The 27,628-nt window shown below is 46.7% G+C and overlaps 2 protein-coding genes across 2 annotated transcripts in view; one reads left to right on the forward strand and one right to left on the reverse strand.

Moving 5' to 3' along the window:
- Positions 1-18,638, forward strand: part of LOC114602908 (bone morphogenetic protein 8B-like) — a 30,492-nt gene extending 11,854 nt beyond the window's left edge. Inside the window, exons 2-7 of the mRNA XM_077931891.1 lie at positions 7,058-7,250; positions 8,909-9,057; positions 10,236-10,430; positions 11,914-11,993; positions 13,247-13,357; positions 14,986-18,638. Of these exons, the coding sequence (XP_077788017.1) occupies positions 7,058-7,250; positions 8,909-9,057; positions 10,236-10,430; positions 11,914-11,993; positions 13,247-13,357; positions 14,986-15,135 (878 nt within the window). The 3' untranslated portion in view covers positions 15,136-18,638. The remainder of the gene's footprint in view (positions 1-7,057; positions 7,251-8,908; positions 9,058-10,235; positions 10,431-11,913; positions 11,994-13,246; positions 13,358-14,985) is intronic.
- Positions 18,129-26,172, reverse strand: PPIE (peptidylprolyl isomerase E). Its single transcript, XM_028739107.2, has 10 exons — positions 26,045-26,172; positions 25,834-25,932; positions 24,397-24,440; positions 23,728-23,754; positions 23,129-23,210; positions 22,892-22,992; positions 22,166-22,289; positions 19,818-20,003; positions 18,430-18,572; positions 18,129-18,333 (listed from the first exon to the last, which is right to left on the reverse strand). The coding sequence occupies exons 1-10, from the start codon at positions 26,121-26,123 to the stop codon at positions 18,265-18,267; spliced, it is 954 nt and encodes a 317-aa protein (XP_028594940.2). The 5' UTR covers positions 26,124-26,172; the 3' UTR covers positions 18,129-18,264.
- Positions 26,173-27,628: the final 1,456 nt, after the last annotated feature.

Here is a 27,628-nt window from a genome sequence, read left to right on the forward strand (position 1 = left end):
GTACCAGGTATAGGACTTTAAAGATGACAGCCAGCTGTTAGAGTGGGCTTGGAACCGTACTGAGAGCCGATTTAGATGACAAAGGAGTCACATACTCTGAGTAACAAGCTTCTGTCAGCATCCCGAGAGCTCCATTCTGCATCAGGCATTAAAAAAAACACCACCCACGTTATTAGGCCAACCAAAATATCACAGAAAGAGTAGGCAATCTTTTGAATTGTTCAGAGCTCAACATCAGGCCAGATAGTAAGCAAAGCAAGTGGGGGAGAACATCTTAGCTGATGGTAACAAAAGAATTTGCTTTCTTTAGCATCCAGCCTAATGAAGAGCTCTGGGGGACTTGAAACTAGGTGTAGTCCTAATATAGATCTTAATTTTTTGTCTGGACCAACACAGCTAACCTTTTTTTCTTTTTGTTCTGTGCCAGCTGCAGCTTCTGAACATTCTTCAAAGGCAGCCCCACCTAGGGCACAGTGTGGTAGTCCAGCACATGAGAGCCCAGCTGTGCCCAGGCTCAAACTTGAACCATGATGCTCCCACTCCCCACCCCCAATCTCACAACAGGACAGTAAAATGTGTTTGTGCTTGAGCGACACAGGAGGGGAGAGTGCTACTGTGCTCAAATCCTGCTTGCAGGTTTCCCCATAGGCATCTGGTTGACCTTTGCGAGAACAGAATGCCAGTCTAGATGGGCCATTGGCCTGATCCAGCTGCAGGCTCTTCTTATGTTCTCATGAAACACCCTCAGCACTCCCAAAATGTTTTGGCTGCTTCCTTTGCCTGTGGTGAGTTCTACCTCCTCCTCCTCCTCCTCCTCCTCCTCCTCTCCTTCAGTGACAGCAGAGTTGCCCATCCCTCCTTGCCAGGCCCAGACCTCTGGCCAGGAAGAGCTCTGTGTCCGCATCCGCCCAGGGTCGGGCATCCTGCCAGAGTCGCCTTTATTTTCTTTAAAAACAAAATGAGGAGTTTGTGGTGAACCCAGTAGCTGGAAGGAATGACTTTTAAAAGACAGAGATGCATAATTAAAATCTCAGCATTCTGTTTGGGAGAAGGGCCCTCCGTCGCTCACTCCCCTTATGTAAACATCCAGCCTGACATGATGATCAGAGTTAACAAAAGAGAGTGGAAAATATGAACCAAACACAAAAGCAATTAACATGCCAAATAACATCAAGCTGTGTTTTCTGTAGCCTCAAACTATTTTGATTTCATTATTAAAGGACACAGTCCTAGGACTTTCCATCTAACATGGTTTTATTAGCAAATGATTTAGAGAAAGATAGCAGTGGCTAGAAGCTAGGAATTGGTGCCGTGTCTGTAGAGTACACAGCATCAGTGTTTTGGTGCTGCCAGAGCAACTCCTGCCTCTCCTGTGCCTCAGTAGTACCACACAAGGGCCTCTCTGCCATGCTGGAATGGGTTCAGAGTTACCTTATCAGAAAACTATAAGTCATACCCATTTTACTGCATTTTAAAAGCCATCTATCCACCTCAAAACATATGGAGGTACAGTGGTACCTCGCAAGACGAAAAACTCGCAAGATGAAAGGGTTTTTGGTTTTTTGAGTTGCTTCGCAAGACGAATTTCCCTATGGGCTTGCTTCGCAAGACGAAAACGTCTTGCAAGTTTGTTTCCTTTTTCTTAAAACTGTTAATACAGTTGCGACTTGACTTCAAGGAGCAACTCATAGCACGCGGTGTGGTAGCCTTTTTTGAGGTTTTTGAAGACTTTGGTGATTTTTGAAGCTTTTCCAAAACTTTTCCGAAACCGTGCTTCGCAAGACGAAAAATTCGCAAGACGAAAAAACTTGCAGAACGAATTAATTTCGTCTTGCGAGGCACCACTGTACAAACAGCATTGGAAGTGGGTTTGCATGAAGCTGCTCCAATATCATCATAAGCATAAATCATCAGTGTCCAATGCAAAGGATGCCTACATGGGTCTCAAAATTTCCATTTGTAAAGGCAGGGCTAGGTGGGATGTCCTTGGTCACCAGATGGATTAACCTTCAGCTGCAGGTGTCAGTGTAGGCTCTGTTCTCCCTCTCAATGTTCCTTAGTTGTCTTTCAAAGCATCCAGTGTCTTAGGTTGGTGACTTTTGATGGCTGCTTCCAGATGGGTGTTTATTGTGGGATGGGTGCCTCGTGCATGCCATCCTTTTGCAGCACCCTCATGGCATAGTTGGCATCAAAATGTCAGCCCATAATCCAGATATCCCCTTTCCATGGAAAAGTCAAAGAGTTTTTAAAAACCTGTGGCCAAGGTTCTGTTTGGGACATAACAATGGCCCATTTGCAAATTTAGCCTGCATGGAGACGCCCAGAGTGTTTCAGAGCAGCAGCAAGCGATTATCAGGATCCCCCAGTGTAGATGAATAATGGTCATCATCAAGAATCCCTGAAAGGCAGTCCTGAGAGAGAGAGAGAGAGAGAGAGAGAGAGAGAGAGAGAGAGAGAGAGAGTGTACGTGCACACATGCGTGCGCACACACACACATGTTTGTTTGTTTGTTTGTTTGTTTGTTTGTTCGTTCGTTCTTCTCTTTCACCTTCCAGCCATGAGAAGCTTATGGGGTATGGCCCTCCCCCAGGCTTGGTTTCCTTGAGGAAAGCAGCCACTGGAGGCTTAGGGTGTTTTGTAATATTTGTGGTTATTTACAAAGGCACAGATAGGATATAGATGGAGACACAGCTTAAACTCTCCAACAACAGACAGCCAAAGTCCACTAGGACCCATGTACCTACGGGACTGCCTCTCCTGGTATGCCCCGTGGAGGACCTTAAGGTCCACAAATGACAACATTTTGGAGGTCCCAGGTTGCAAGGTGGTTAGATTGGTCTCAGCTAGGACCAGGGCCTTTTCAGTACTGGCCCCGACTTGGTGGAACGCTCTGTCACAAGAGACTAGGGCCCTGCGGGACTTGACATCTTTCCATAGGGCCTGCAAGACAGAGCCGTTCCGCCTGGCCTTTGGTTTGGACTCAGTCTGACCCTTATGTTTCCCTCCCCTTATGGTTTTGATTTATGGGCTACTTTTAAAATGAGGCTGCATTTTAGATTGCATTTTAACCTGTATTTTAAATTGGGGTCCCCCCCCCATTAGGTTTTTTACTGTAATTTTACTGATGTTAGCCGCCCTGAGCCCAGCTCCGGCCGGGGAGGGCGGGGTATAAATAAATTTTATTATTAGTATTATTAGTATTATTATTACTACTAGTTCCACATCAGATAAATCAATGAAATAAAGTAGGAGGAGAATAGTACTTGGATGTACATTAAAAGATAAAAATATTTGCCTAACCAGTTTTAGTGGGTCAAAGTGCATTGGGATGTGAAGATGTATGCTCTTAACCCTTTGCTTTTAAAAACAAGCACATGATTGCTTTAAGTAATAAATCCCAGAGAAGTTATTGCCTAAGTTCTTCCCCTCACAACCCTCCATCCTGCCCTGGCAGTTGGTTAGGAAGAAGCATTTCTAGGAAAAGGGGTTCCCCTCCCCTTTCATTGCAGAGTGCCTCAAAGCTAAATAACGTCTCTATTAAACTCCCATAATCCTGTAAACAGATGGGAAAGAACATGTGGGTTTGGTTTAGGTTTGTCTTCAGTGTTTGCAAAGTACTAATGAACTTCATTTACAATCCCCAAGGTGAGAAATGTTCTCTGGGTGCCTGGCCTGCAGGCACCATTAGTGGCGTAACAGCATTTTTTGGAATGTGCAGGAGGCAGGTCTCAGCCTGAAAATAAAGGGCAGATTAAAGTAAAGAGTGCATCTGAGCACATGAAGGTTGCCTTTCCTTTTAATAATCATCATGAGCTACACACACACACACCCCATGGGGTAAAGGTATCTAACCTTCTATTCTGACTTGACCCTCAGAACTTCTGTTTTTAGACATTGCCCATGAGTGCAAAAACAGTGTTTTTACATGCTCCTGTGCTTTATAATATGGTCACATTCTTAAATGCAGGGGTGGTAGTCTGGGAGCACACAAAGCTTTTGAGACTGTTGTCTCCTCACCCCCTGAACGAATATAAAATTGAATCCATTCAACTATCACTGCATTTGCTTGCTTTAATGCCACCCTTCAATTAAAAAGTCCCAGGGCAATTTATAGTAGGTTACAAAAAGGCAGCAAAATGACATTAAAACGATGTTCCCAAGAGGAAAGGGCAGCACGGAAAACAATCAGAGCAGAGATGTTAAATGATCAGAGATTAAAAGCCAGGAGAACTAAAAATGTAGTTGCCAAGTGCCTAAAAATACGGCCAGCCCAATATGTTTTGACAAGATGCCTCCTCCACTTCACCCCTTGGACTAGCAGCTGAATCTTATTTCAACACTAGCTGTAAGGCAGAGACCTCTATCTCATATGGCTAGCTTAGGGGTTGCCAGGTAAGCAGTGTGGCACATGCACAGGTGAGCCCTGTCCTCCAACATCTTCCTGCTCCCTGCTCATCACATTGCTCGGCCAGACAAATGCTGCAGAGGCAACACCCACATGTGCCATGGGAACAAAGCAGCAACGTGTTCACGTACATGGGGCCAGCTGGAGAGTATGGCCTGTGCTGGCTGCCTCTCTGCCTGCTCACTTGGCCAGGGGCCTTTCCCAGCACTGCCATGTATGACATGGGAGCGGAAGATGACTAGGCCAGCCCAACCAGGCCCACATCCCCACCAGGAGGACAACTCAAGAGGAATAGCTGGGAATGCTTGGGCATGGAGAAAGTGGGTGGAGAGAAGTTCTTCTCCCTCTCCCAAAACTCTAGAACTCGTGGCCATCCAATGAATCTGAATGTTGAAAGATAAAAGAAAGGACTTCTTCATGCAGCACATGGTTAAACTGTTGAACTTGCTCCCACAGGAGGCAGTGGACAAAGTCACAGAGGAGAGGGCTATCAATAGCTATGCTCCACATCAGCAGTCAAAGGTAGCAATGCTTCTGAATGCCAGTTGCTGGAAACCACAGGAGGGGAGAGGGCTGTCGCATTCAGGTTGTGCTTTGGGGCTTCCTGTTGGGTCCTCTGGTTGGTGCCAAGGGCACCTTTTGGATGCCAGCAGAAGGCGGCAAACGCTTTGCTCAGGTGCCAGACCTGCTTCCCAGTTTGAGAGGTTTCTGTCAGTGTAGCTGAGATGACTAGAAAAATGGCAAAACAAGGAAAGGATAAAGTGTGTGTGTGTGTGGCTGGCTTAAGCAGACAGCTCCTAAACTTGAAGATGTTTGTCAGACTTGGAAATAAAAACAAACACAAGCAGTCCAACCCCCATCAAGTTCTCTCTGCCTCGGTTCCCTTAATTGGGAAGGGAAGTATTCCTTTGGAAACCGCAGCCCACCCTAACCTCTCCTGGCACGTCACAGACAGTCGAGCCCTTTTCACACACCAAAAAAGGGGGGAGGAAAGCAGCTGTTTTCTCCCAGCTAACCGCCAGGCTTCTGCATTGCTACTTAACAACCACTAAATTCCAGGATGCTAGAGTGCCTCCCCCAACCTGCTGCTCTCCAGATGTTTATCTGGGGAGCATCAGGTTGGCGAAGGATGCCCTATGGGATGCTAGAGAGTGCAATTCTCTCCTAATTCTCCTGACCGCTGAGCTGCTGTGAGCTGAAATCAAAAAAGGTACTGGGGGATCTTACTAGTGTGGCCTGAGAGACGGCTTTCAGAGGTTTTCTTTGAAAATAAAGAGGGTCAATGGCATTTGTTCTTGTGCATCCCTTGTTCCCCTTGCCAGGTCTTGAGTGCCAGTTTCATGGGCATAGCCAAGGGGAGGGGCAGGGGGCAGCTGCCCCCCTAAATCAATGAAAACCAATAAAAATACATAGCTAACTGAGGTTCTGCCCCCCCCAAAAGGCCTGCCCCCCTAACAAAAATCCTGGCTTCGCCCAGGGCCAGTTTTATTCTGTTACTCCTATAGCGTGTGCTATGGATTAAGAGCTTGCAACCAAAGGAGATTCTGCCATTATTTTATTTTATTATTTTAACGCTGCATCTCTCCAGCTGTAGCTATCTGTTTTTTACCATATGAGGACTGTGCTTCTAAGCCATGGAAGAACTGTGAGACATATTGATTAGTCAGGAGGGGAAATTCCCTGTGAAAAATGTGACCCCTAACTTCATGATGCTTTAGCTCCCTCCTTAGGAGGAGGACATGTGTTTTATGTTACATAGATTGACTCAGATCCATTGCCTTTGCCACCCCTCAACCCTCAGTCGACAAAGTTTTCAGAAGGCATTTTCTCCTGGCAGATTGGGTGTGTGCTAAACTTGAATGTATTTTAAACTCAGTAAATAGAGCCAGTGCTGTGTAGTGGTTAGAGTGTTGGGCTAGGACCTGGCAGATGGAAGTGGAAAGCCCTACTTACCTGTGAAGCCCACTGGGTGACCTTGGGCCAGTCACAGTCTCTCACCCTCACAGGGCTGTTGTGAGGATAAAGTGGGGAGGGGAACAACCAACTTCAGTTCCTTCGGGGGAACGTGAAATAGAAGTGTAGTAAATAAATAAGATTTGAGTAATGTGGAGTGAAGGCTAAAGTGCATTCCAAGCATAGCAAAAGGACAGCATCAAACTGTGTAGTGAAAATTAATAAAACAAATCACCTCCATTTTTTTAGTTAACTGATATTTTATTTAGCTATTTTATTAAGATTTTACTGGTGTTTAGCATTCTGGTCTTTTAAATGATCATTGCATTGGTTTGTCTTAAAAAGTATACAACACTGTGATAACTATGGTGGCTTGCTTGGTGCCATCATATATCTTTAGGCATCATGCAAAAACCTTCCTTTATAACCAAGCCTTTATCCTTTAGTTATCTGTGGCCTTTTAGAAGTGGGTGGGATATTTTTAATGTATTTCTTTTTGCTCTTCGTTTTAATGTATTTACGTGGGTTTTTTTGTCTGTCCTCAGTTGTAAGTCACTTTGGGTTGCACCAGGCAAGTTAAAGCGACTTAATTCAGTAAACAATAACAATAGAGAATGTGGCTTGAAGATGTCCCAATAATCCATGTGTTTGGGGGGGGGTGCATGTGTGTGTGTGTAATCATGTCCCAATTCTTTGCAGTTGAACTAGATTGGGACATCTTCCACCAGAAGCCTTATTGGAAGGAATTCAGGTTTGACTTGACACAGATCCCAACAGGGGAGTCTGTAACAGCAGCTGAATTCCGAATTTACAAGATGCAAAGCTTCAGTTGGCATGTCAACAAAACCCTTCACGTCAGCATATATGAGATTGTCCAAGAACATTCTAACAGGTACAGTAAGAGCAAACCAACTTCTGACCCAGAACACACAACTGTCAAACCATGGGGACTAATAACACTGTTCAACATTACAGTCCCATTGGAGCAGGAGTAGGGAACTGCTTGTAGCCCAAGGGCTGAATTAAAACCCAGCCAAAACATTTGCTGAGTACCAGGTTGGGTAAGGTATTTGTGGGTAAGGCATTTTTTTTAAAAAGCCAAGCCAAATCAAAGAACAAACATCCTCCCAAACACCAATTCCATTCAACCATACTTGCAAAAGTTTCATCATGAGCCTCACAGAACATATTGGAAGTTAATGCAGTAGAAAAAAATTGGGGAGAAAACCACATATCCAATTGCAGACTCCCATCAGATACAGCAGATCTGAGGAGCTGGGAGATGGAAGGAGGAGCAGGAAAGCAGTTTCTGGATGCTGCAAGCTGAAGGTGAATAGCATTTCAGGCTCATAGCAGCATCCTTAGAGGCAGAAGCTTCCTCTTGCTTCCTGGATAAGAAGAGAGCAGCTCAGCAATTTTATGCCTTAGTCAAGTTGGGAAGCAGTTCTCAAGCCATGCCTTGCATGGCAGCATATGTGGAAAGTTGTAGAAAGTCTGGCTTTGCAAAAAAATTGCCCCCAAATTGCCACAGTAGCTGGGATTGGCATAGGATGATCTCACATGTTGATTGCCCCAAATGGCCTTGTGGGCTAAATGAGAAGGCCTGGGGAGCCTAACTAGATGCACAGGGCCAAAGTCCCCCTCGGCTGCACTTAGAGGTAGTATCTCACAGGAAGAACTCCTACACCACATTTGTCTGCAGGTAACAACGTTCAAGTGGGAGTCATAAAGGAGACATTCCCTGTGGGTTAGGAACATAGACAGCTGCCTTACTCAGTGCCAGATCATTGGTCCATCTAGCTCAGCAGTGACTTTCCAGGAGTTGCTGGGAATTGAACCTGGGAACTTCTGCATGCAACGTAGATATTCTACCACTGAGCTACATTGCTCCCTCAAAATATAGTCATTTTTACAGAATAGGAAGTTCATTTACACCAAGTCAGATCATTGGTCCATCTCTCAGTAACGTCTACACTGACTGGCAGGTTTTCAGAAAGGTGACATTTCCACCCCTGCCGGGAGATGCCAGAGATTGAGCCTGGGACCCACTGCATGGAAAGCAGATGCTTGACCACTAAGCTACAGCCCTGCCCAGTATTCTCAGGGCTTTCCAATTATTTTAAAATTTACACATACAGATGCCAGACTCGGAATGCAAAAAGGTTTACTAGGTAGGGAGAATCCCCTGTGAAATAGAGGAAGTTATTTTTAAATAAATGCACCCATACTACAAGTGCACCATGCATACAAATATTAAGTGAACAAATGCAGAAAATAAGAAGTAACTGCTGCAAAGAAAATTTCCTTGTCAAAACACTGTAAAATCTTGGGGAAGCTCGACAGTAGCTTTCGCCAACCTAGTGCCCTCCAGATTCCATCAGCCCCCAGATAACACATTCAGATGATGCTGGGAGTTGTACCGCAAGTCTTCCAGGGGGGCACTAAGTTGGGGGAGGCTGCCTTGTATCACAGTGTTGTTTTTCATTTCAAAAAAGCCACGCATTTTTTACTCCGAGCAGTTGTGCTCATACTTGCTTTCTGCTACTCCAGGGACTCAGACCTGCTTCTCTTGGACCTCCAGGATATCCTGGCTGGGACAGAGGGTTGGCTGGTGTTCGACGTCGCAGCTGCAAGTAATCACTGGCTGTTACACCGCAAATACAACTTGGGCTTGAGGCTCTATGTGGAGACAGAGGACGGTAAGGCTAATGGGATTTTTTATTGATTTATTTTTTTGCAGTTTTTAGGAATTCCATTTTGTGGTAAGAGTTGTTGTTATGTTGGCTGTAGAGAACAAGAGGAGCAAACTTGATAAGGTGGTATTGCATATGGAACCATCTTCTGTTCACGTACGGCTTATTTATTTATATTTAAAAACTGTAGCGCTCCATAGCATAAAAAACAACAAATAGGTTTACAAAAGTATCCATATGTCAGAGGCTTAGTGCTGTCCAGCTGGCCATAGATAAGACTCCGGGCTCCCAGCCAGTTCCAAACAATTGATTTATTTGACAAAGTTCAAACGTACATCTCCAGCGTTTCCATTAGCCTCCTTCCCCTTGGGAGCAGTTGCTCCCTCTAATCTTACTTCCTCCTTTTTCGCACCCAGCATGCAAGTCTGCGAAAACTCCTCCCCTTACTTCCTCTGTGTACAGCATGACTTGTCCCAGGCTCGTCCTCCTCCCCCTCTACGTCAGACTGACTGTCAGACGACAAGCTGCTGATAATCTCTTTAGGCTCTCTATAACGGCTGGTTTCTGTCCTTTCATCTTTTCCCGTTTGCCTCTCCCTGACACCATATATCCAAAAGGCAGCAGCCAGATTACTGGGGTTCCATTTAGATCTCCTATAGCCCCCGGTATATGAAAAGAAAAGAAACACTACTTACCAAGCAGCAAAACTCTAGGAAGAGCGAGCAGCTGGTGGGGCAATAATATGAGACAGTTGGAAAGCCTTGAGACCCCTTGGTGGAAAGGCAGGATACAAATTTCAACAGTCAAATAAGATTAAATGTGTAGTCCAATACATATCAAAGTTGGAAAGGCCTAAAAAAATGGAAGCTAACTTTTCAAGGAAGGAAAAGCACATTATGACTATAATCCGATTTCCATCTAGTCATTTGTCCATCTTTGTTGTTGTCATTTAGTCGTTTAGTCGTGTCCAACTCTTCATGGCTGCAAATGCCATTTGCTAACAGCCAAGGAAAGCACCAGAGTCTCTGTGTGCCTGGTCTCCCTTTCTCCCTCTTCAGGATTCTTGTCCTCCCTAGTGGGGTGCTCTGGGCAATGACCCCTAAACAGATTAACACCCCCACCTATTAATCTGATGTACAGCAGTATTAACATAGTGGAAAGGGTTTGTTTTTTGGATTCTGCAGGACAGAGTGTTGATCCTGGATCAGCTGGCCTCTTGGGTCGCCGCGGACCGCGCTCCAAGCAGCCCTTTGTAGTGACATTTTTCCGGGCAAGCCAAAACCAAGTCAGAGTCCCGCGTGCAGCCAAGCACCTGAGGAAGAGACAGCACAAGAAGAGCCACAGTTTCCCGCACTCAAACAGGCTCCCAGGAGCGTTTGGTAAGGAGCAGAAGGGCTGGAGAAGCAGCTGTCCTTAGTGAAGGACAGTCGGACTTTGCCCTCAGGCTGGGCCACAGAGGGTCATTTGTTCTGTCACTCAGGCACATGTCTTCTTCAGCTGCAGCCCCAGCATGGACTCAGAAACAGGCTACTGAACCAGGCATCCAGCAGGCCCTTCAGTGCTGCGAGGTGACTGGCAGGCTGCTAGCAAGAAGGGACCTAGGATGCTTCCACCTGGAAGCTTATTGTGGACTTGGGTCTTAAGAAATGGGGAATCAGCCATTGCTTCTTCACCCCAGAGTCCTAGATTGTAAATTGATGCCCGCCAGCACTTGGCAGAGACCAATTCAGTCTGTGCCCGGCCTCCATCTTTGGAATGAGTCTAGATGCAGAGTTCAGGGCTTTCCGGACTGATTTTTTTATTCCATCCCCTGTGACACACAGAACTTTCTGTAGCACCTAGGAAGAGATCTGGAGAATTCTGTTGTGGCTTTTGGGTTGGTCCTAATAAAGGCACTGCCCAGCACTGGCTAGTGAAATATAAACCACGCCAAGTTAAAACGAATGATTAAAAACCACAAGAAAGATCCCGATGCAACCAAGTGCCAAGGAGAAAAGCAATTGGCTCGAAGCATAAAAACATAAGCAGACCTCTGCTGGATCAGGCCAATGGCTCCTTTCATCCAGCATCCTGTTCTCATAGTGGCCAACCAGATGCCCCAGTGGCAAACCCCTAAGCAGGACCCGAGCACAAGAGCCCTCTCCCCTCCTGCAGTCTCCAGTAACTATATTCAGAAGCATTGTTGTCTCCAGCTGTGGAGGCAGAGCACAGAGGTCATGGCTAATAGCCCTTTCTGAACAGCCTCAAGGTGGGCACCAACACAGAGAATGGCCAAGTCCCCTTGGCATCAGCTGTGCCCCTCAGGCCACACCCCTAATTCAGATCCCCCCCGCCGCCACCCTGGAACCATTATTAGCAGCTGGTGGAGGGGAACCTCCAGGCATCCATTGTGTTACCTGTAGCGGCGACAGTTTTGATAATCAGGGTGATGATGTGAGAGTAGAGTTCCTGGTCCTGGTCTACTTTACCAATCCACCCCACCAACAGTTGCTTTAATAATGGTAGTAATGTTGAAAAAGATGCTGGAGACATATTTCCTCTTCTTTCCCATCTCTTGTGGCTCCGAGGCTTACCAGGCTCATCAACTGGCTGCCGGGGCTTGGCAGGTAGCTGAGTCCATCAGCTGCTCAACAGTGCCTGTAAACTCCTTTGGATGCAGCCCCATCTTCGCCTGCCCTAGACCCAACATCATTGGGCAAAGGGCAAGTAGGCACAGTGTTGTTCAAATGGCCCGCTGGGGGGCAGAGGTTGCCCACCACTGCCCTTCCATGGTGCAGATTTCCCTTTGGCTTATTGCCCTTTCAGTGAATGATAAGAGAACCACCTGCCTTTTGATGGACATTCTTGGTCTTTTCCCCCCAGATGATGTCCACATTTCTGAAGGGCGGCAGGTGTGCAGAAGGCACGAGATGTATGTCGACTTTCAAGAGCTTAAATGGATGGTAACTATTTTAAAAATGTTCTTCTTTACATAAGTCATTTCCCCCAGAAAAGTTAAATATCCTAGCATCACCTTCCCCTTCTCCTTTCCAATCTTTTCCGTCTTTCTGAACCCATTTCTTTCAAAGTCATGGCAGGTTTATATAGAGCATATTTTCTCAGGGATTCCCAAGGTGGCAGCCCAGAAAAGTGAATCGCTGTTCCTATAAGCCCAGTTTGTATGCACCCAAGCACACCCACACCCCCATGCAGGAAACCACCCCTAACCCACATTGTTGTGGCAGAGTACCGATCTCTGTGTCTCATTCTGATCAGCAGCTTACAAAGAAAATGTGTGGCTTAGATATCAGAAGTTTTGGGGACTCATGTAGATCTCTTAAAAAGAAAAGAAAAAAAGACTACCAGTGCAGTCCTAGAGCTAGTACAGGCCAACGGTGAAGATGGCAGTAGTTTCACTGCTCTGCTAGTGCCCTTCCCCGTGGTCTCATGCCAGCAGGGTAGAAATGAGCTCCTCCATCCCTTTCAGGGTGGATTTTTTTAAAAACAACAACCCTAATTTCCCTTCCACTGGGAACAAAAAAAGGGGGGAAAATAAAGGTGAAAGGCTGCTGCAGATTTGGGGGCTAGGAAAGCTTGGATCCTTCAGATTCGTCCTCCAACATACCCCACACTGCCCCCAACACAAACCTCGCCAACATTGGAGGGCTGGCGTCTGAAGAGCCAGGGTCACAGACATTTCTGTGGTGATGGGGAAGGGAATTCAGTGGTGTCTGATCTCTCTCCCTGACCTCCTTATCATTATCATTTTATTGTTTTATACATCACCTTTCATGTGAGTCTCAAGGCCATTTGCAAACACACCATAAAAACAACTAAAATGGTTTCAAAACAATACCAAAAGACTCCTGAGGCAGAGATGTTTTTACCCAGTTGAAAAAGCCTTTCAAAATATAAATGTCTTCCACTGATTCTGGAGGGTGCAGATAGCAGGTGCCTGTTGTATCTCAGTGGAGATGCTGTTCCACCCTGGGAGGAGCAGTCACACTGAAAGCCCTGCTCGGAGCTGCTGTGGAGTCAGCTGCTGATATTTTGGGGACTTCAAGCAGAAACTCAAATGCAGCAACCAACTGCACCCCAAGATTGAAACCTAATTTTAGGAAAACTGCTAAAGTCAGAGAGTTCTTTAAATGCCTTTGCTGTAGGTAAGCTTTTTTAGCCACACCTTCTCCTAAGTTATTTTGCTTTGTTCTTCCAGGACTGGGTGATTGCCCCACGGGGCTACTCCGCCTTCTACTGCGCAGGGGACTGCGCTTTCCCTTTGGACTCCTGCATGAATGCCACAAATCATGCCATCCTTCAGTCCCTGGTCAGTGTCTCCACATGGCAGAGGGCACTTTGGATCAAGAGAGGCAAGCTAGAGGGGATTGTCTGTAGGTGTTGGGAAAGCCCATAGCTCAGGAGCAGAGCAGGTTCAATCCCCGATGGCATCTCCAGGTAGGGCTGGGATAAGACTTCCGTTTGAAATCCTGGAGATTTCCTGCCAGTTGACAGTACCGAGCTAGAGCTTCCTGTGACTTTCTGATCAGAGTTGAAGAAATGGGATGCACCCTTGTTCCGCTATCGCCCCTAGGTCAGTAGCTTTCACTGATGCCTTTAGTACACCTGGTAGTGTAGGGGACTGGATTGGGCCGGGCAGTTCTCTCTCCTACAGCTTGCGGGCCAGGTTTGATGAATGAGAAGGGTTTCCCACTTGACAAATCATCTGATGTCACAATGACATCGGGAGACTTGGTTGTGCTTTAATTATCTGGCATGTCCCTCGTGTGTGGCAGATGCTCCAGGTCCCAGCCTTTCACTTGCAGCATCTTCCCTCCTGTGGTCGAGAACAGGAAGGTGAGATGACTTTTGTCAGGGCTCTGGTGCAAGGGAAAGAATTAACGCCCCTCACCCAAATCCTTAATGCTCCCTTCAACCCCAATCCTGATGACGTATTTCCTTTTCCTGGCTCCTATTTTTTTAAAATTACAAAGAGATCTATAAAATACAACCACACATCTGACGTATAGTTTGGCCCTTAGTGAAGCTGAAGCATAGACTCCATGGTGACCTTCCTTCCTTGCAGCCCTCAGGGAGTTCTGGTGCCTGGTGGAAATGCACCTGTGGTGTATCTTTGGACTACAACTTCCATCAGCCCCAGCCAGTAGGGCTCTGGCTCCAACTGACTGGGTTTCAAAACAATCACCCTAGTGTTTGCATGGGCAGGGGACAAGTCAGGAGAGGCAGAGGGAGCAAGCTTGCGATGCTGTATCTCTCTCACCCCAGCTACAAAAGCTGTTTCCCATGCACAAAGATTGTTTTCGAGCTGAAATGAGTTCACTTGCTCTCTGGACCCAGTGCAACCCCAGAGACCTCATACATTGGGCCTTTAGACAGGCAATTGAGCGTGAAGCAGTCTTTCCCTGAAAAGCAGGTGCTCTCCAATCGGTTCTTCCCTCTGTTGCAAGAGCTTCTTGTTCACTTCATTGGGGTGGGGAGGCAGTTCCAGGTGCATCCTGATCCCTCGAGAGGCATCGCGATAATCCCCCACTCCCCTTCAGCTGGAATTCAGTGGGATAAAAGTAGATGTGCAGTGGAAGCAACAGCCGCTGCAATCTGACTTCCAGCCCCTCAATAGTTGCCTTCCAGCGATGGTGCCTTGAGAGAGGCTCCAACATAAACTGCAACTCAAGCTGCCAAACGGTTTTGAATAAATATTTTTGCCAACGCGGACAAATAACCTACTCATGGAAATTGATGCCCTTTCTCCGTATAAACAAGTGCTGCTTTGAAGTTTTTTCCTTCTCCAAATCAAGATGCTAGGGTGGGGGAGGCTGGGGGTGTGCACATTCAGCCTTTGGACCTCTGGGGCTGGTTACTCAATGCTCCAACCAAGCCGGACAATTTCCGGTGGAGGAGAGCTCCAATGACTGCATCTCCCTTTAACTCCATTTTCAGGTTCACCTGATGAAGCCTGAAACAGTCCCCAAGGCCTGCTGCGCACCCACCAAGCTCAGCGCCACCTCCGTCCTCTATTATGACAGCAACAACAACGTCATCCTCAAGAAACACCGCAACATGGTGGTCAAGACGTGTGGCTGCCACTGATGCCTGGCTGGACATTGGACTGCTGCTGCATGCAGGAAAGAGGCAGGAGGGAAGCCCTGACAGTCTGCGGGCCCTGAGCACCTGTGGAGAGGAAGGGGACTAAAATCTTGCCACTATGCAGTAAGTGAAGGAGTCGGCTCTTCCCGCCTGACCTTGAGCTGACACAGACTCGGGCTGTTTGGCTGGAGGTCAGTTGGTTCACATCCTCAACAAACTGAACAATCCCCCACAGAGGAACCTTTGCCAAGCAAACTAAAACATGATCTGGCTGCACGCATAGGCCTGTTTTGTATTCTGTGCCAAGACCCCGCCCAGTTCCTGCACTGTAAATTAAATTAAACTTTAAAAGCCACGGTAGAGAAGCATGCAAATTAGGATGCCCTGTTTGTACACTTTATTTCATCCCTGATATTTTCAGGGCTTTTGAAACAGAAGGCAGTCCAAAATCTTGCAAGGAACAGCATGTGCAAGCATTGGTCAATCCAGAGAGAGGAACACACTTGGGGAGTGACGCCTTTGACTTTTGGGGATGCTGGAGCTTTTTATAAGTCCTCCTGCACATTATCAGCTCTATCTTTGGCTCTGAACATGAGAGCCACACTTTCTTTGAAACCCTGAGGGTCCCAAATCTCAGGCTTCCATGCAAACCATGTCCACATGAGGAGAATCAGAGGCAAGGAACAATCCTGGCAATTGGGGGCTGCCACCATGTAGGGGAGACTGCTCTGTGGCGCCCCATCAAAACCCAGGGCCTCTGCTTCAGCTGACAGTGTCAGACCTTTTCCCATGTGGCATTAAGGAAGGTCTGCAAGAGACCTTTTGGAAGGCTCTGCAGAGGATGAGGTTTTCCTTAATATGGAACACCCTAACTAACCCTGTTAGTTCAAAGAAGTGTCCCTCTGGTGAAATGGGCTAGAGAATGTGGCTCTCCTCACCCACTTCCTCTCTTTGTGTGTAATGTAGCCAATGGGTTCCAATCATCTGGGGCATTTCCAGAGAGTAGGCACCCCTCCCCTCTCACACACACCTCACTTCACCCTGGATTAACAGCCAAAAAGGACTCTGGGCATTTTCAGGTCTGCCAGATTCCATTCTTTGCTGGAGGTGCACCTTATGCTAGAACCAGGTTGTATAATCAATCTGGAAGGTGTTGGCCACATGCAGAAGAAAATTATGTCCAGTGCCCTTTGGGGGCTTCATCCAAGCTGAAGTGGGAGCTGCACCCCCTTCCCCGCAGTAGAACAAATGATTAAGGGCACCGAGCATATGGAGCAGTTTCCTTGCCCCAGGCCTTCCTCTTTGCAGCAAGTCTTCCTTTGGACGCCACAACCCACAGAAATGTCTTCATTCCATCTCTTTCAGCAACCAGCTTTCCCGACTGCCTTGCTCAGCACATCTGCAGCCAGGGGGGTTGCTTGTTCCCTTCCTAAAGAGAACAAGGAACCATTTTGCAACTTGCACATAGCTTTGCTCAGAGTAATTATGCGCGTCTCTAAAGCGCCCCAAAGCACCCCCTTACTCACTGTCCCCAAGCAGAGGATCATTCAGTGACTCCCACACCACAATCTCTCTGTAGGCCAGGAAGATTGTGCAGAATCCTCAGCATTTCCAGCTTGATCTGTTGGGCATCTCCTTACATGCACCTGAAGAGCCAGTTCCTCTCCCCAGCAATTAGAGGCACGGCAGCCCACACCCATTCCTGTGGGTCTGTGGCCTCAGTTCACTCCCTTTGGCATAGCCTGTTACAGCTCCAGTGACGCATAAGAAGTTAAGTAGGGAGAGCCTGTCTGGATTAGGCCATAGGCCCATTCAAGTGTAGTGTTCACTTCCCTCGAATCTCACAGCCATCGCAGCAACGGCCCATGCCTGTCTGCTCCTGAATCGGTTCCTCAGTGGTACATTGCTGCTTCTAGACACAAGTTTCATTTTTAGCCATCAGTGATGATTCCAAGATGATAGGTCTTAATCTTCTTTTTAAGCCACTTATGGTAGAGACTGTAACAACATCCTGTGGCAACAAACCCCATAATTATACATTGTGTGAAAAAAAAATCCTTTCCCTTGGTTGTTCAGAAGGTTTTACCAATCTGATTCTCTACTGGATATATACAGCATGTCTGGATTACAATTTTTTTTTTAACAATGAACCATGTGTGTTCTGGCTACTCCAATTTCAACCCACCCCACTTCTTGCAAGAGCTCATCAAAATTTGGACAGGGAGTTGGGAAGGAGATGCTGGTGGCAGTTTACCCCATCAAGTTTGCTGGAGCCAACTGTACTCTGAAATGTATTGTGTGGTGAAAGAAACTGGTACTTAAGGGTATGCTGCTTTGGCACATGGAGGTTCTACCCTGGCTGATAACCACTGGGAGCATAAATAGATCTAAACCTCTTTTAAGTGAGCTATTTTAGGATGGCTAACCTATAGAGTTTAGAGGGGCATTAGACCCATTCACAGAAGGCCTCTCAGTGTGATTTCACAATGATTTCTACACAATCAGTGCCACCTAGGAATGTTTTATCAGTCAACAAATAAATTGAAATAAGAAAACAAACACTAGATTATCGTTTAACGTTGTATATAATGTAACCACCAGCTCTCCAGATTTAGTGGTGAAAAGGTGGCCATGCTGGCATCTTCTGGGCACAGGACATAGGCTGGTAAGACAAAGCACAGCTTCACTGTAGATTTGGGATATTAAAGTTAAGGTCTCAAACATCTATTGAAGTTGTCTAACTGCACCAGGTCTCATTAGGTCTGAGCCAGGTTTTCCTAGATCTAAAGAATCTCCACAGTACCTTTTCAATCTCTTGAAAACGTCCAGAAAAGGACAATGCAATGTCTCAGGGAGGCTTTTTCCTGTGATGAAAGAGTTCGGTTAGAGAAGTCTATAGTGTTTTAACCTAAAAAGTTCTAATTGTAGTTCAGAAAGACAAACATGGCTGAACTGGCAAGAAAGTTTAAAAAGCTAAACTCTTAAAAGGCCAGGTGTAAAAAAATAGCTATAATTTATTTATAGGAGGAAAAGTTCTGTACAAAATAGATTTCTTTAGAATCTACAGATCTCAGTAAGGACATACAAATACACTTTTTGTAACCAAGTGATGTGGTGCTCTGCTCATTTCGTTCACACATATTCACCACAGTCCGAGATGATAACTTTTTGCTTTGGTTTCCCATCTTTGCTGCCTTCGGCCTTTATAATAAAGAGAGAGAGGAGCAGATGTTAAAGTCAGGTTAAAGGAAGAAATAAAAACGTGCTGGGACATTTCAGTCCCTCTGGCTTTCTAACCTCGATCTGCCGCACCACGTCCATTCCTTCCGTCACCTCTCCAAAGACCACGTGCTTCCCATCCAGCCAGTCAGTCTTATCACATGTGATGAAGAACTGTGAGCCGTTGGTGTTGGGGCCAGAATTGGCCATGGACAGCAAGCCTACAAAGACACAAGCCATCCTTTTCAAAATTTCCTCCAACGCTGGAATAAAAAAATCTATCTGTGTGTTTGTGTGTGCGTGCGCATGTTTATAACAAATTGAGGAGAGGGGAACAGGTGACAAGACAAGGAGTTGAGGCTGAACTCCTGCACCTCCAGCTTTGGAAGACTAGAAGATACTGTAGCATCTTCTAAACCTGCATTTAATTATATATTTAAAAAAAGCCAACTACCACCATTTGGGAGATATAAACGTTTCACACTTTGCATTGTTGCAATATATCCCCACCCCGCCCCAAAATCTAACAGCTCCCACTTCCTTTAATTCTTTGCCTGGAAACTTGAAATTTGGAAGATTATGTAAAAACAAATACTCTTAGAATAAAGCTAAGTAAAAGAAACAATTCTGCCTCATTTGCAGTAAGCAGTGTTGAGGAACCTGGATTCTTTTGTGCAGAGCTACAGTGGTGCCCCGCAAGACGAATGCCTCGCAAGATGGAAAACCCGCTAGACGAAAGGGTTTTCCGTTTTTGAGTTGCTTCGCAAGACGAATTTCCCTATGGGCTTGCTTCGCAAGACGAAACGTCTTGCTAGTCTTGCGATTTCCCCCCGCTCCCCCCCCCTTTTTCTAAGCCGCTAAGCCGCTAATAGCCTTTTAGCAGCTAAGCCGCTAAGCCTTTAATAGCCGCTAAACTGCTAATAGCGCTAATCCGCTAATAGGGTTGCTTCGCAAGACGGAAAAACCGCTAGACGAAGAGAATCGCGGAACGGATTCTTTTCGTCTTGCGAGGCACCACTGTAGCTTCAATGCAAGAAGTGGGGGACCAGGTGTCTTGGGCAAGATGGCCTTAGGAAGCCCACTTGACTATTTGATGGTGGTGGCTGGTTGGAGTGAAGGGAAGAGAGGCAGGAGGATAACAACACCCCAACTACCCCTGCACCACCACAGAGCAGACTCTGGGGCATGCTCCAACTTGGCACAAACCTGCTGGATATTATTAGTATTCATTAATGTATGCATCTGCCAAAATAAGCTTCTAAGTCATATACAAATTATGAAGTGGTTATGCTAATATTAAAATATAAGCATCGATAATTAAAATACACAATAAAATAATTCTAAACAACACAGCAATTAAAGCAGGAGGCTCAAGTCAAAAGATCAAGAGAACCTCGACTCCAAACTGCCTGACCAACTCGAGGGCAAATAAACGCACCCTCCACCCCAGCAACTCTGTGACTTACCTGCCCCTGTGTGCTTCAGGATAAAGTTTTCATCATCAAATTTCTTCCCGTAGATAGATTTGCCCCCAGTGCCATTGTGGTTGGTAAAATCTCCCGCTTGGCACATGAACTGAGGGATGACACGATGGAAGCTGCTCCCCTTGAAGCCAAAGCCCTTTTCATGTGTGCACAGGCAGCGGAAGTTCTCTGCAATCCAGGAGGGTCAAAACAGAAATGTTCAAAATTGAGGAGGACAACGAAGGGGGTTATGGCAGCTAGGGCTGGGCAATATTAGGTTTTCAACATCACCAACCCAACATCGCAGTTGAAAAGAGCTGCATGGGCCCCAGCCTGCAAGGCCCCAGTTGAGACTACTTCAGCTTGCTCTCTGCAGGAGCTGAGGTGCTTTCAGCAATGCAGCTGGCCCCAGCCCACTGCTCAGCTGGAGGGCATGAAGGCTCCCGTCCCCCCAGCTGAGCTAGCCCTCCACTCCCCAAGATGGAGGGAGCCCTGTGATGGAGCCTGACAGGCTCAGTTTGCAAGGCTCCCTTTGCCAGCAAGGTGTGAGGGGCAGGCAAGCAGCCTCCTTTTCTTGGGAGAAAGAAGTTGCTTGCTTGCCCTCTCCTTGCCGGCAAAGATGGAGGCATCACTGAGAATAGAGCCTGACAGGGATCCTTCAGCTTCGCCAGCAAGAGTGTGGGTGTGGGTGCATGCAGCCTCCTTTTCCTATGAGAAAGAGGCTGCTTGCTTGCACCCTCCCTTGCCAAAAAACAGAGGAAGCACTGCGACGGAAGCTGGCAGACTCTGTCGTCAGGGCTCCCTTTCACCTGCGCTGGCATGGCCCTCTCAGCCAGAGAGCGCAAAGACTTGCCCCCTGGCTGAGCAAGATCCCCATCCATCTGACACGCGCGCATGCCGGAGGGATGGGGGCTTATTTGCACACCTCAGCCAGGGAGCGCAAAGCCTCCCACTCCCACCCACTTGCATGCTAGCAGGAGAAAGATCAAGGCTTCCTCAGCCGCGAGCGGTTACAGTTTAACGGAGCTCCCATGCCGATGTTGGCTCGCACGAGCCACTGGCAGGTTGGGGGCTCTGTAAAACTGCTTGGCTGTGGCGAGGGCAGCCGTGCACTTGTCAGCCAAGCAGTTTAAAGACTCGGAGGGAGGAACAAGCTGTATCGGCACCTGGCCAGTGCAGCTTGGTTCTCCCTCTGTGTTGGCATAAGGGGCAGACCGCGATGGCAGTTTCACACTGGTGAACGCACCCAGCTCTGAGTCCTTCAGTGGCCAGCTGCAGCTTGTTTCTCCCTCACTGTGCTGGGCACTGGAGGGACAAGGGAACAGTGGAGGTTTCACTAGCGATATACCGCTTAGTGAAACCACATTCGCAGTCTACCCCTCATACCTGTCCTGGGCAATATATATCGCCCAGGCCTAATGATAGCTACAAAGATAGCCTCGTATCATACAACAAAACGTAGCTGAATGAGGTAATAGTTCAGCCTCTTCAGTCTTCTTTAGAATAATTCTACTATACTCAGTGCTATTTTTCTAGAAAAAAGGTGTCTGGACTCACCATGAACACCTCACTTATTCTCCGATAATGGCAATGGCACCCACCTGAGAGGGGCCAGAACTGAGTTCTGGTTAGTCCTGGCTGGGGGGAAAAAGCCCTGACTATACTGATAATTTAACTGAATTCCAACTGAATTTTAAATTTTAAAAACAATTTAAAAACAAAGCAACGGTATCTAATATATGCAGAAATAAACAACAATGCCAGTACTTCCACTGCAGGAGAAAAAGAGACAAGTAAAATGGCATTTCCCCGTGTTTGCAGAGGATGTAGAACACAGTAAAGGAGAGGGGCTTCTTTAGCTCACATCAGAGCAAGGAGGAAGATAAGGGAATAAGTCTGCTGCTTCAGGAAATGGCAGAATTTTAATGGATAAGCAGGAAATGACAAAATGATTCTGTTTTGACTCAGTCTTGTGCTCAACTGGGAAAGAGGGATTTGCAGCCCAGGATAAAAGAAACAATGCTAGAGAACATGTAACTACTTGAAATCAAATCTCCAGGGCCAAAGGAAGCTTACAGATGTTACTTCAGAGCTGCTGTGTGACATCTAATGATAGTCACACTCAGAGTAGACCCACTGAAATCAATGGGTCGACTCTGAATGCAATGAACATTGGATATCAGCAAGTGCCTGCCATCTGTGGGAATTCTTAAGAGAACGGGTGAGGTGCTGAACTGTCCTCCAACTTCAAAAAGCAGAGCGAGGCGGATCTAGGCAATTGATCCGAAATACTGTGGGGGGAAATGTGGGGTTTCCAACCTGCCACTGTACAAAAAGGAGCCTTTTCTTACCGGTGGTCATAGGTACAATATCTGATCGTAACAGGATGTTCAATCGACCAGCAGGCTTGTTTCCAATCTTGATGTCCATGTAAACCTGGGGGTTTGCCCTTGATTTTTTTGCTGGTGGTTCACCCTAGAAGAAACACAGAGCTTTTTCCAAGTCCAAAACCCTAGTCACCTCAACCATGAGTTTGAAAGCAACCTCAGCAAAGCCACTATCTCTATGTGACCAGCCTTAGTAGGATTGTTGTAAGGTTTGCTGTGATAATGTACAGGAAGCAACTAGATACTTCAAAGCACTTTATAAAGGTATTATTATTATTATTATTATTATTATTATTATTATTACTACTACTACTACTACTACTACTATTGCTGCTGCTGTGATCTCTAAGTGAATTTTGCCACCTCTGAAAGCAAAGAAAGCCCTCTTAAGGTTTGTGTGATGTGGAAGAAGAGCATGCCATGCCTCCAAACTGCACTCAGTTGTCAGGCAACCTGGTGTGCACTGGCGTAACACTACCATCCATTGTGCAGGTAGGCAAAGAGGCTGTGCAGGCTAAACTTGGGGTACTCTGCAACTTAAGGGGGACTGAAAGTGCTCAGCAAGTGCAACAGATTATTAGTAACAAGCCCCCTGTGTAGATGTGGCTCAATAGTTATGTCCCCCCAAAGATGTTGCAACTACAGAGCGCTGCATCCTCCCACCCACAAGCCAAGATCATGCCTTTGTACCTCCTGTGCCTCTGATCGGGCAGGCTCTGCCCCTTCTTCCTCCACATTCTCCTCCAGCGTCTTTCCTGAAAATTTCTTCAGCCAGTCATCATCTGACCAAACTGTCAAAGAGAAACAGAAGGGGGAAAAAGAATCTAGTATTGATCTTTTTGCCATCAAGGTATAAAATACAATGGTTTCCTCACACACAATAGCTAAGACTATCAGCTTGTGGCACCAATCTGTTCCATGCCTCACCTGGGCGGGAGGATCCTTCCTTAATCCTCATCGGCTTGGCCAGGTTGACACGAATAGTTCTCCCAAAGAGCTCAGATTCATTCTAGAAAGGGGGACAGTATTATTTAATGACATACTTTTATCCCACCCTTCTGCCAGAGTTCAAAGCAGCACCCCTTCAGTTTATACTCGCAACTACCCTGTGAGGTAGACTAGGCTAAGAGGGAGCAACTAGCCCAAGATCACACCCGCTGGGTGACAAATAAGTCACTTTGCCAATTAAGTGGTATATAAATTAATCATTAATAAAAACATCATAGAATTTTCCTTCCTGGCAGTTCAGGGGGAGGGGAGGAAAGCAGAGGGCATTGGGCACATGAGCCCAATGCTTTCTGTAACACTGGTTTAGTGTTTGTGAATCAGGCTAATGCATAGCAAGGAGATCTTTCAATTCTTAGTTCTCAAAGGCCACCTGAAACCAACATTTTTGCATGAGGAGGCTGTGTAAAGCACCCCAGAAGGGAGGCCCAAGGTGTCTGGGCTGCTTTCTTCCCATGAAATGGAATCCAGAGCAGGGGCATCATTTGAACTTTCCAGAAAAGTAAGTAAGATCAATTTACCATATTGTCAATGGCGGCTGCAGCATCCTAAAAGGAAAAATATAGATTTTACTATGTGCTTGCTTGCTCATCTAGTTCACTCCAGCTTGGTGCCCCTATGCCAAGAAGTATTAAGTGTGTGAGAGAAATTGTTCCTAGGAGCCACAAGAAGCAGGATAGTCAGGCACATTATCGCTACAGGCTTACAAAGACAGAAATACACTTTTGAACACCAGTCTACAATTCTGCCCATTCACAGTTTCAACAGTCGCATGCTCTGAAATTTAACTGGAGCAGCAGGAATGTAATGAGGAATGTAATGTAATGATTCTGCATGGTTAAGCAATACAAGCTTCTGTTCCACTGTAATCCTAATGGTGCCTTCAAACACTGCTTTCTGACCCAAGATACATTTACATTTACTCTCTACCGCTCATTCAATTTTAATTATTCAAGCAACTATAAAAATATTCCTGGAAAATCAAGAAGTTTCCCCTGCCATCAAAGGCCTTGATTATCTAATGGCCAACCCTTCCTTCTTTGTTTAAACCCAGCCACTACCCAAGTCAGCACCCTTTTTTACCACCACCACCCCACCAGCAGTTCAGCAAATGTGAGGGGAAATGGATGAGCAAAACTTCAACAAATCTGAAAATCCACCTCAAAACTCCCCCCTCTGCTATTCCTCACCTCAGCCAGCTCAAATTCAATGAAAGCAAAACCTCGATGCTTTTCTGCAGAAATACAAGAGAAAAGTTAGCACTCAAAGGCTCCAACGCAGACAAAAAACAACAACATAAGATTGCAAAGAGAAGCAAAATATCTCACACTGACATTTCAGAAGCCCCGTCCAATTGATTTATGGCATGTTACTAGTAGACCATTTAGTGAACAGAAGTAAAATGCTCAGAAATTCACTTTCATTCTACCACCTGGATGCTGTTTTTTCTCAGAGAATATAGAAAGTAAGAAGCCACAAAGATCTTGGCCTAGAAGTTCTGTTTTTTGTCAGGACCAATTTATAAGTACAAATCTAAAACCAATCTGCATCATGCTGAAGTAAGAATTCAGAGCTAAACTCCTAAAAATAATAAAATAAAAAATAATAATTTATTTATACTCCACCCATCTGGATGGGTTTGAACTAATCTAAGATCGAAATGACTGGAACAGAACAACACAAATAATTAACAAACACTGTGGAGTGAAATTATAGATGGTGCAAAATATTGGGCACACTCTTTTTCATATATGGAAAAAATGCTTATGGAGCTCATACACCAGAAGCTTAAAGTCCAAAGAGGAGCTCTGTGTGTCATCCAGGAGTTATGATGAGCAGTTGAAGCTCATGAGTCTCATTTGAGAACAAGTACAGTATGTTATGCTGTCAAGACTAAACCTAAGGATACCTCACCTCGGTCACAGTTTGGAAAAAGCCTTAGCATCTGAGCCACCTGCTATTAGAGTCCACACTTAAGGCATACAATATCAAATGTAATGTGGTGGCCTAAAAATTCAAGTATTTCCTTAGGAATCCAAAGCATCACTCCTGTCCATGGATAGACCTCGAGTAGGAGGATGCAAGAGAGGACAGGGCTCCAGCATCTTGAGCAGTTGTGCAAACGGAGCCATTTCAACAGGCACAGCTTCGCATGCCAGGTGTGGTTTCCCTTCTTTTACACAACTGTTCAAGGTGCAGGGTCTCTGTCCTCTCTGGCATCTTGCCCAACCTAACACAAAGGGCCCATTTTCAAACCCACTTGGAGGGGCCAAGCAGGAATTTGGGGAAGAAACATCCCACGCCAGAGGGAAACGCCTTTCAAAGCAACAGGAATCACTGCATGCCGAGGGTGGCCATGATAGAGCTCCTGCACCTTCAGCATTAGCCCTGCAGCAGAGAAGATCCCCGCATGGCAAAGTTACCACCTGCAGAAATCCTCTCTCGGCTCAAGATGCAGGAGAAAAATCCCGCCCTCCAGCTCAGCCTTCCCCAACGCCGGGAACTCCTCCCTCCGCAGGTTTTGGACCGGGGCTGATGGGAGTTGTAGTCCAAAGCCTCTAGAAAGCCACCCGAGGCTGCTGCTGCTGTAGCTACGAATCCAAGCGCCCCCTCTTCCTCCTCCTCACCTGTTTCGTAGTCCAAGGGGATCTGGATATCCGTGATGTCGCCGAAAGGGATGAAGGCTGCGTGGAGCACCCGCTCGTCCACCTCCTCCGCCAGCCCGCCTGAAAGACGCACGAAGGCCACACGCTTAAGTCGGGGGTCCCGGGGGTCGCCAACCCCTTCCCCCTTTCCCGCCGCCGCCCCCTTTTCCCCGCCTCCCGAGCTCTCACTCACCCACATAGAGCACCCTCTTGGTAGACGCCATCTTTCTCCTTTCCCACAATCCTTTTCCGCGCCGGAAGTAAAACGTCATCGCTGCGCGCCTTCGCCCCAGGGAAGCCGCTCTGCAGCGGGGCTCCTCGGGCAGGGCGGGGCGCTGTTGTGCCCAGCCCTAGGGGAGAGGGGGGCAGGACCAAGACCCCCGCCTGCAATCCTGAAGAGCCACTGCTGTCAGTCAGTGTGGACAGTACTGCGCTTGGGGGGACCCAAGAGTCTGCACAAGGCGGCTTCCCATGTTCCGATTTACTTCGGCCCTTTTGATCAGAGCCATGAGGACTAGAATCTCTCCAAGCGCCCTGCCTGAAACCCTGGGCAGCCGCTGCCCATCAGTGTAGGCAGCACTGAGCTAGAGGCACCTGGAGTCTAACAGGTACAGGCAAAAGTTTGTGGGTCACCCGGGGCCCAACAGGCAGCTGTTCATGCCTGCAGTGAGACGTATTTCCATTGGCAGCCTGTGAAATGCTATTACTCCGTTTTTCACAAAGAAGCCCATAACTGGAAAAGGTGCAGAAAAAGGCCATCAATGTAAACACAGGATTGGCGCACCTTCCTAACAAGCAAAGCTAAAAACGTTTTGACAGCAGGGCGGCTAGTTCAGAGAAGGGGGGAAAGGCAGCTAAGGAAGGAGATGAGTGGTAAAGAAAATACATAGAGCTTCCTCCTCTCGCAATACTAGAAATCAGGGTACCCAATGAAGATGGGTAGCTAAGCATGGAAACCAGAATATGATAGCCACCAACTTAAGGTGGCTTTAAAATGAAATTGGATAAAATGCACAGGATACAATTTTACCAATGGCTACTAGTAATGATGATCACTGCAGATGGTGACAGCAGCCACGAAATTAAAAGACGCCTGCTTCTTGGGAGAAGGGCAATGACAGGCCTAGACAGCATTTTGAGAAGTAGAGACGTCACCTTGCCAACAAAGGTCCGTATAGTTAAAGCCATGGTTTTCCCAGTAGTGATGTATGGAAGTGAGAGCTGGACCATAAAGAAGGCTGATCACCAAAGAATTGATGCTTTTGAATTATGGTGCTGGAGAAGACTCTTGAGAGTCCCATGGACTGCAAGAAGATCAAACACATCCATTCTTAAGGAAATCAGCCCTGAGTGCTCACTGGAAGGACAGATCGTGAAGCTGAGGCTCCAGTACTTTGGCCACCTCATGAGAAGAGAAGACTCCCTGGAGAAGACACTGATGCTAGGAAAGATGGAGGGCACAAGGAGAAGGGGGCGACAGAGGACGAGATGGTTGGATAGTGTTTTCGAGGTTACCAGCATGAGTTTGACCAAACTGCGGGAGGTAGTGGAGGACAGAGGTGCCTGGCGTGCTCTGGTCCATGGGGTCACGAAGAGTCGGACATGACTAAACGACTAAACAACAACAAACTAGTAATGATGGCTATATGCTACCTTCAGATTCTAGAGGGCAACTGTTTTGGAGCTTTCTGGAGGCATCTAGTCAGCCACTTGTGAGAACAGAACACTGGGCTAGAGAGGCATTTGGTCTGACCCAGTAGCCGCCTCTTGCATATCT

This window comes from Podarcis muralis, chromosome 7 (genome assembly GCF_964188315.1).
Source record: "Podarcis muralis chromosome 7, rPodMur119.hap1.1, whole genome shotgun sequence".
NCBI lineage: Eukaryota > Metazoa > Chordata > Lepidosauria > Squamata > Lacertidae > Podarcis > Podarcis muralis.

What these genes read in the sequence shown, in the direction of transcription:
- PPIE (XM_028739107.2), bottom strand. Translation starts at nt 26,123, where the DNA reads ATGACGTTTTACTTCCGGCGCGGAAAAGGATTGTGGGAAAGGAGAAAG. An exon ending in CCTGAAGCACACAGGGGCAG is followed by an intron (nt 18,573 to 19,817) that starts GTAAGTCACAGA and finishes GTGTCTTTGTAG; the next exon opens with GCTTGCTGTCCATGGCCAAT. An exon ending in ACGTGGTGCGGCAGATCGAG is followed by an intron (nt 18,334 to 18,429) that starts GTTAGAAAGCCA and finishes TTTATTATAAAG; the next exon opens with GCCGAAGGCAGCAAAGATGG.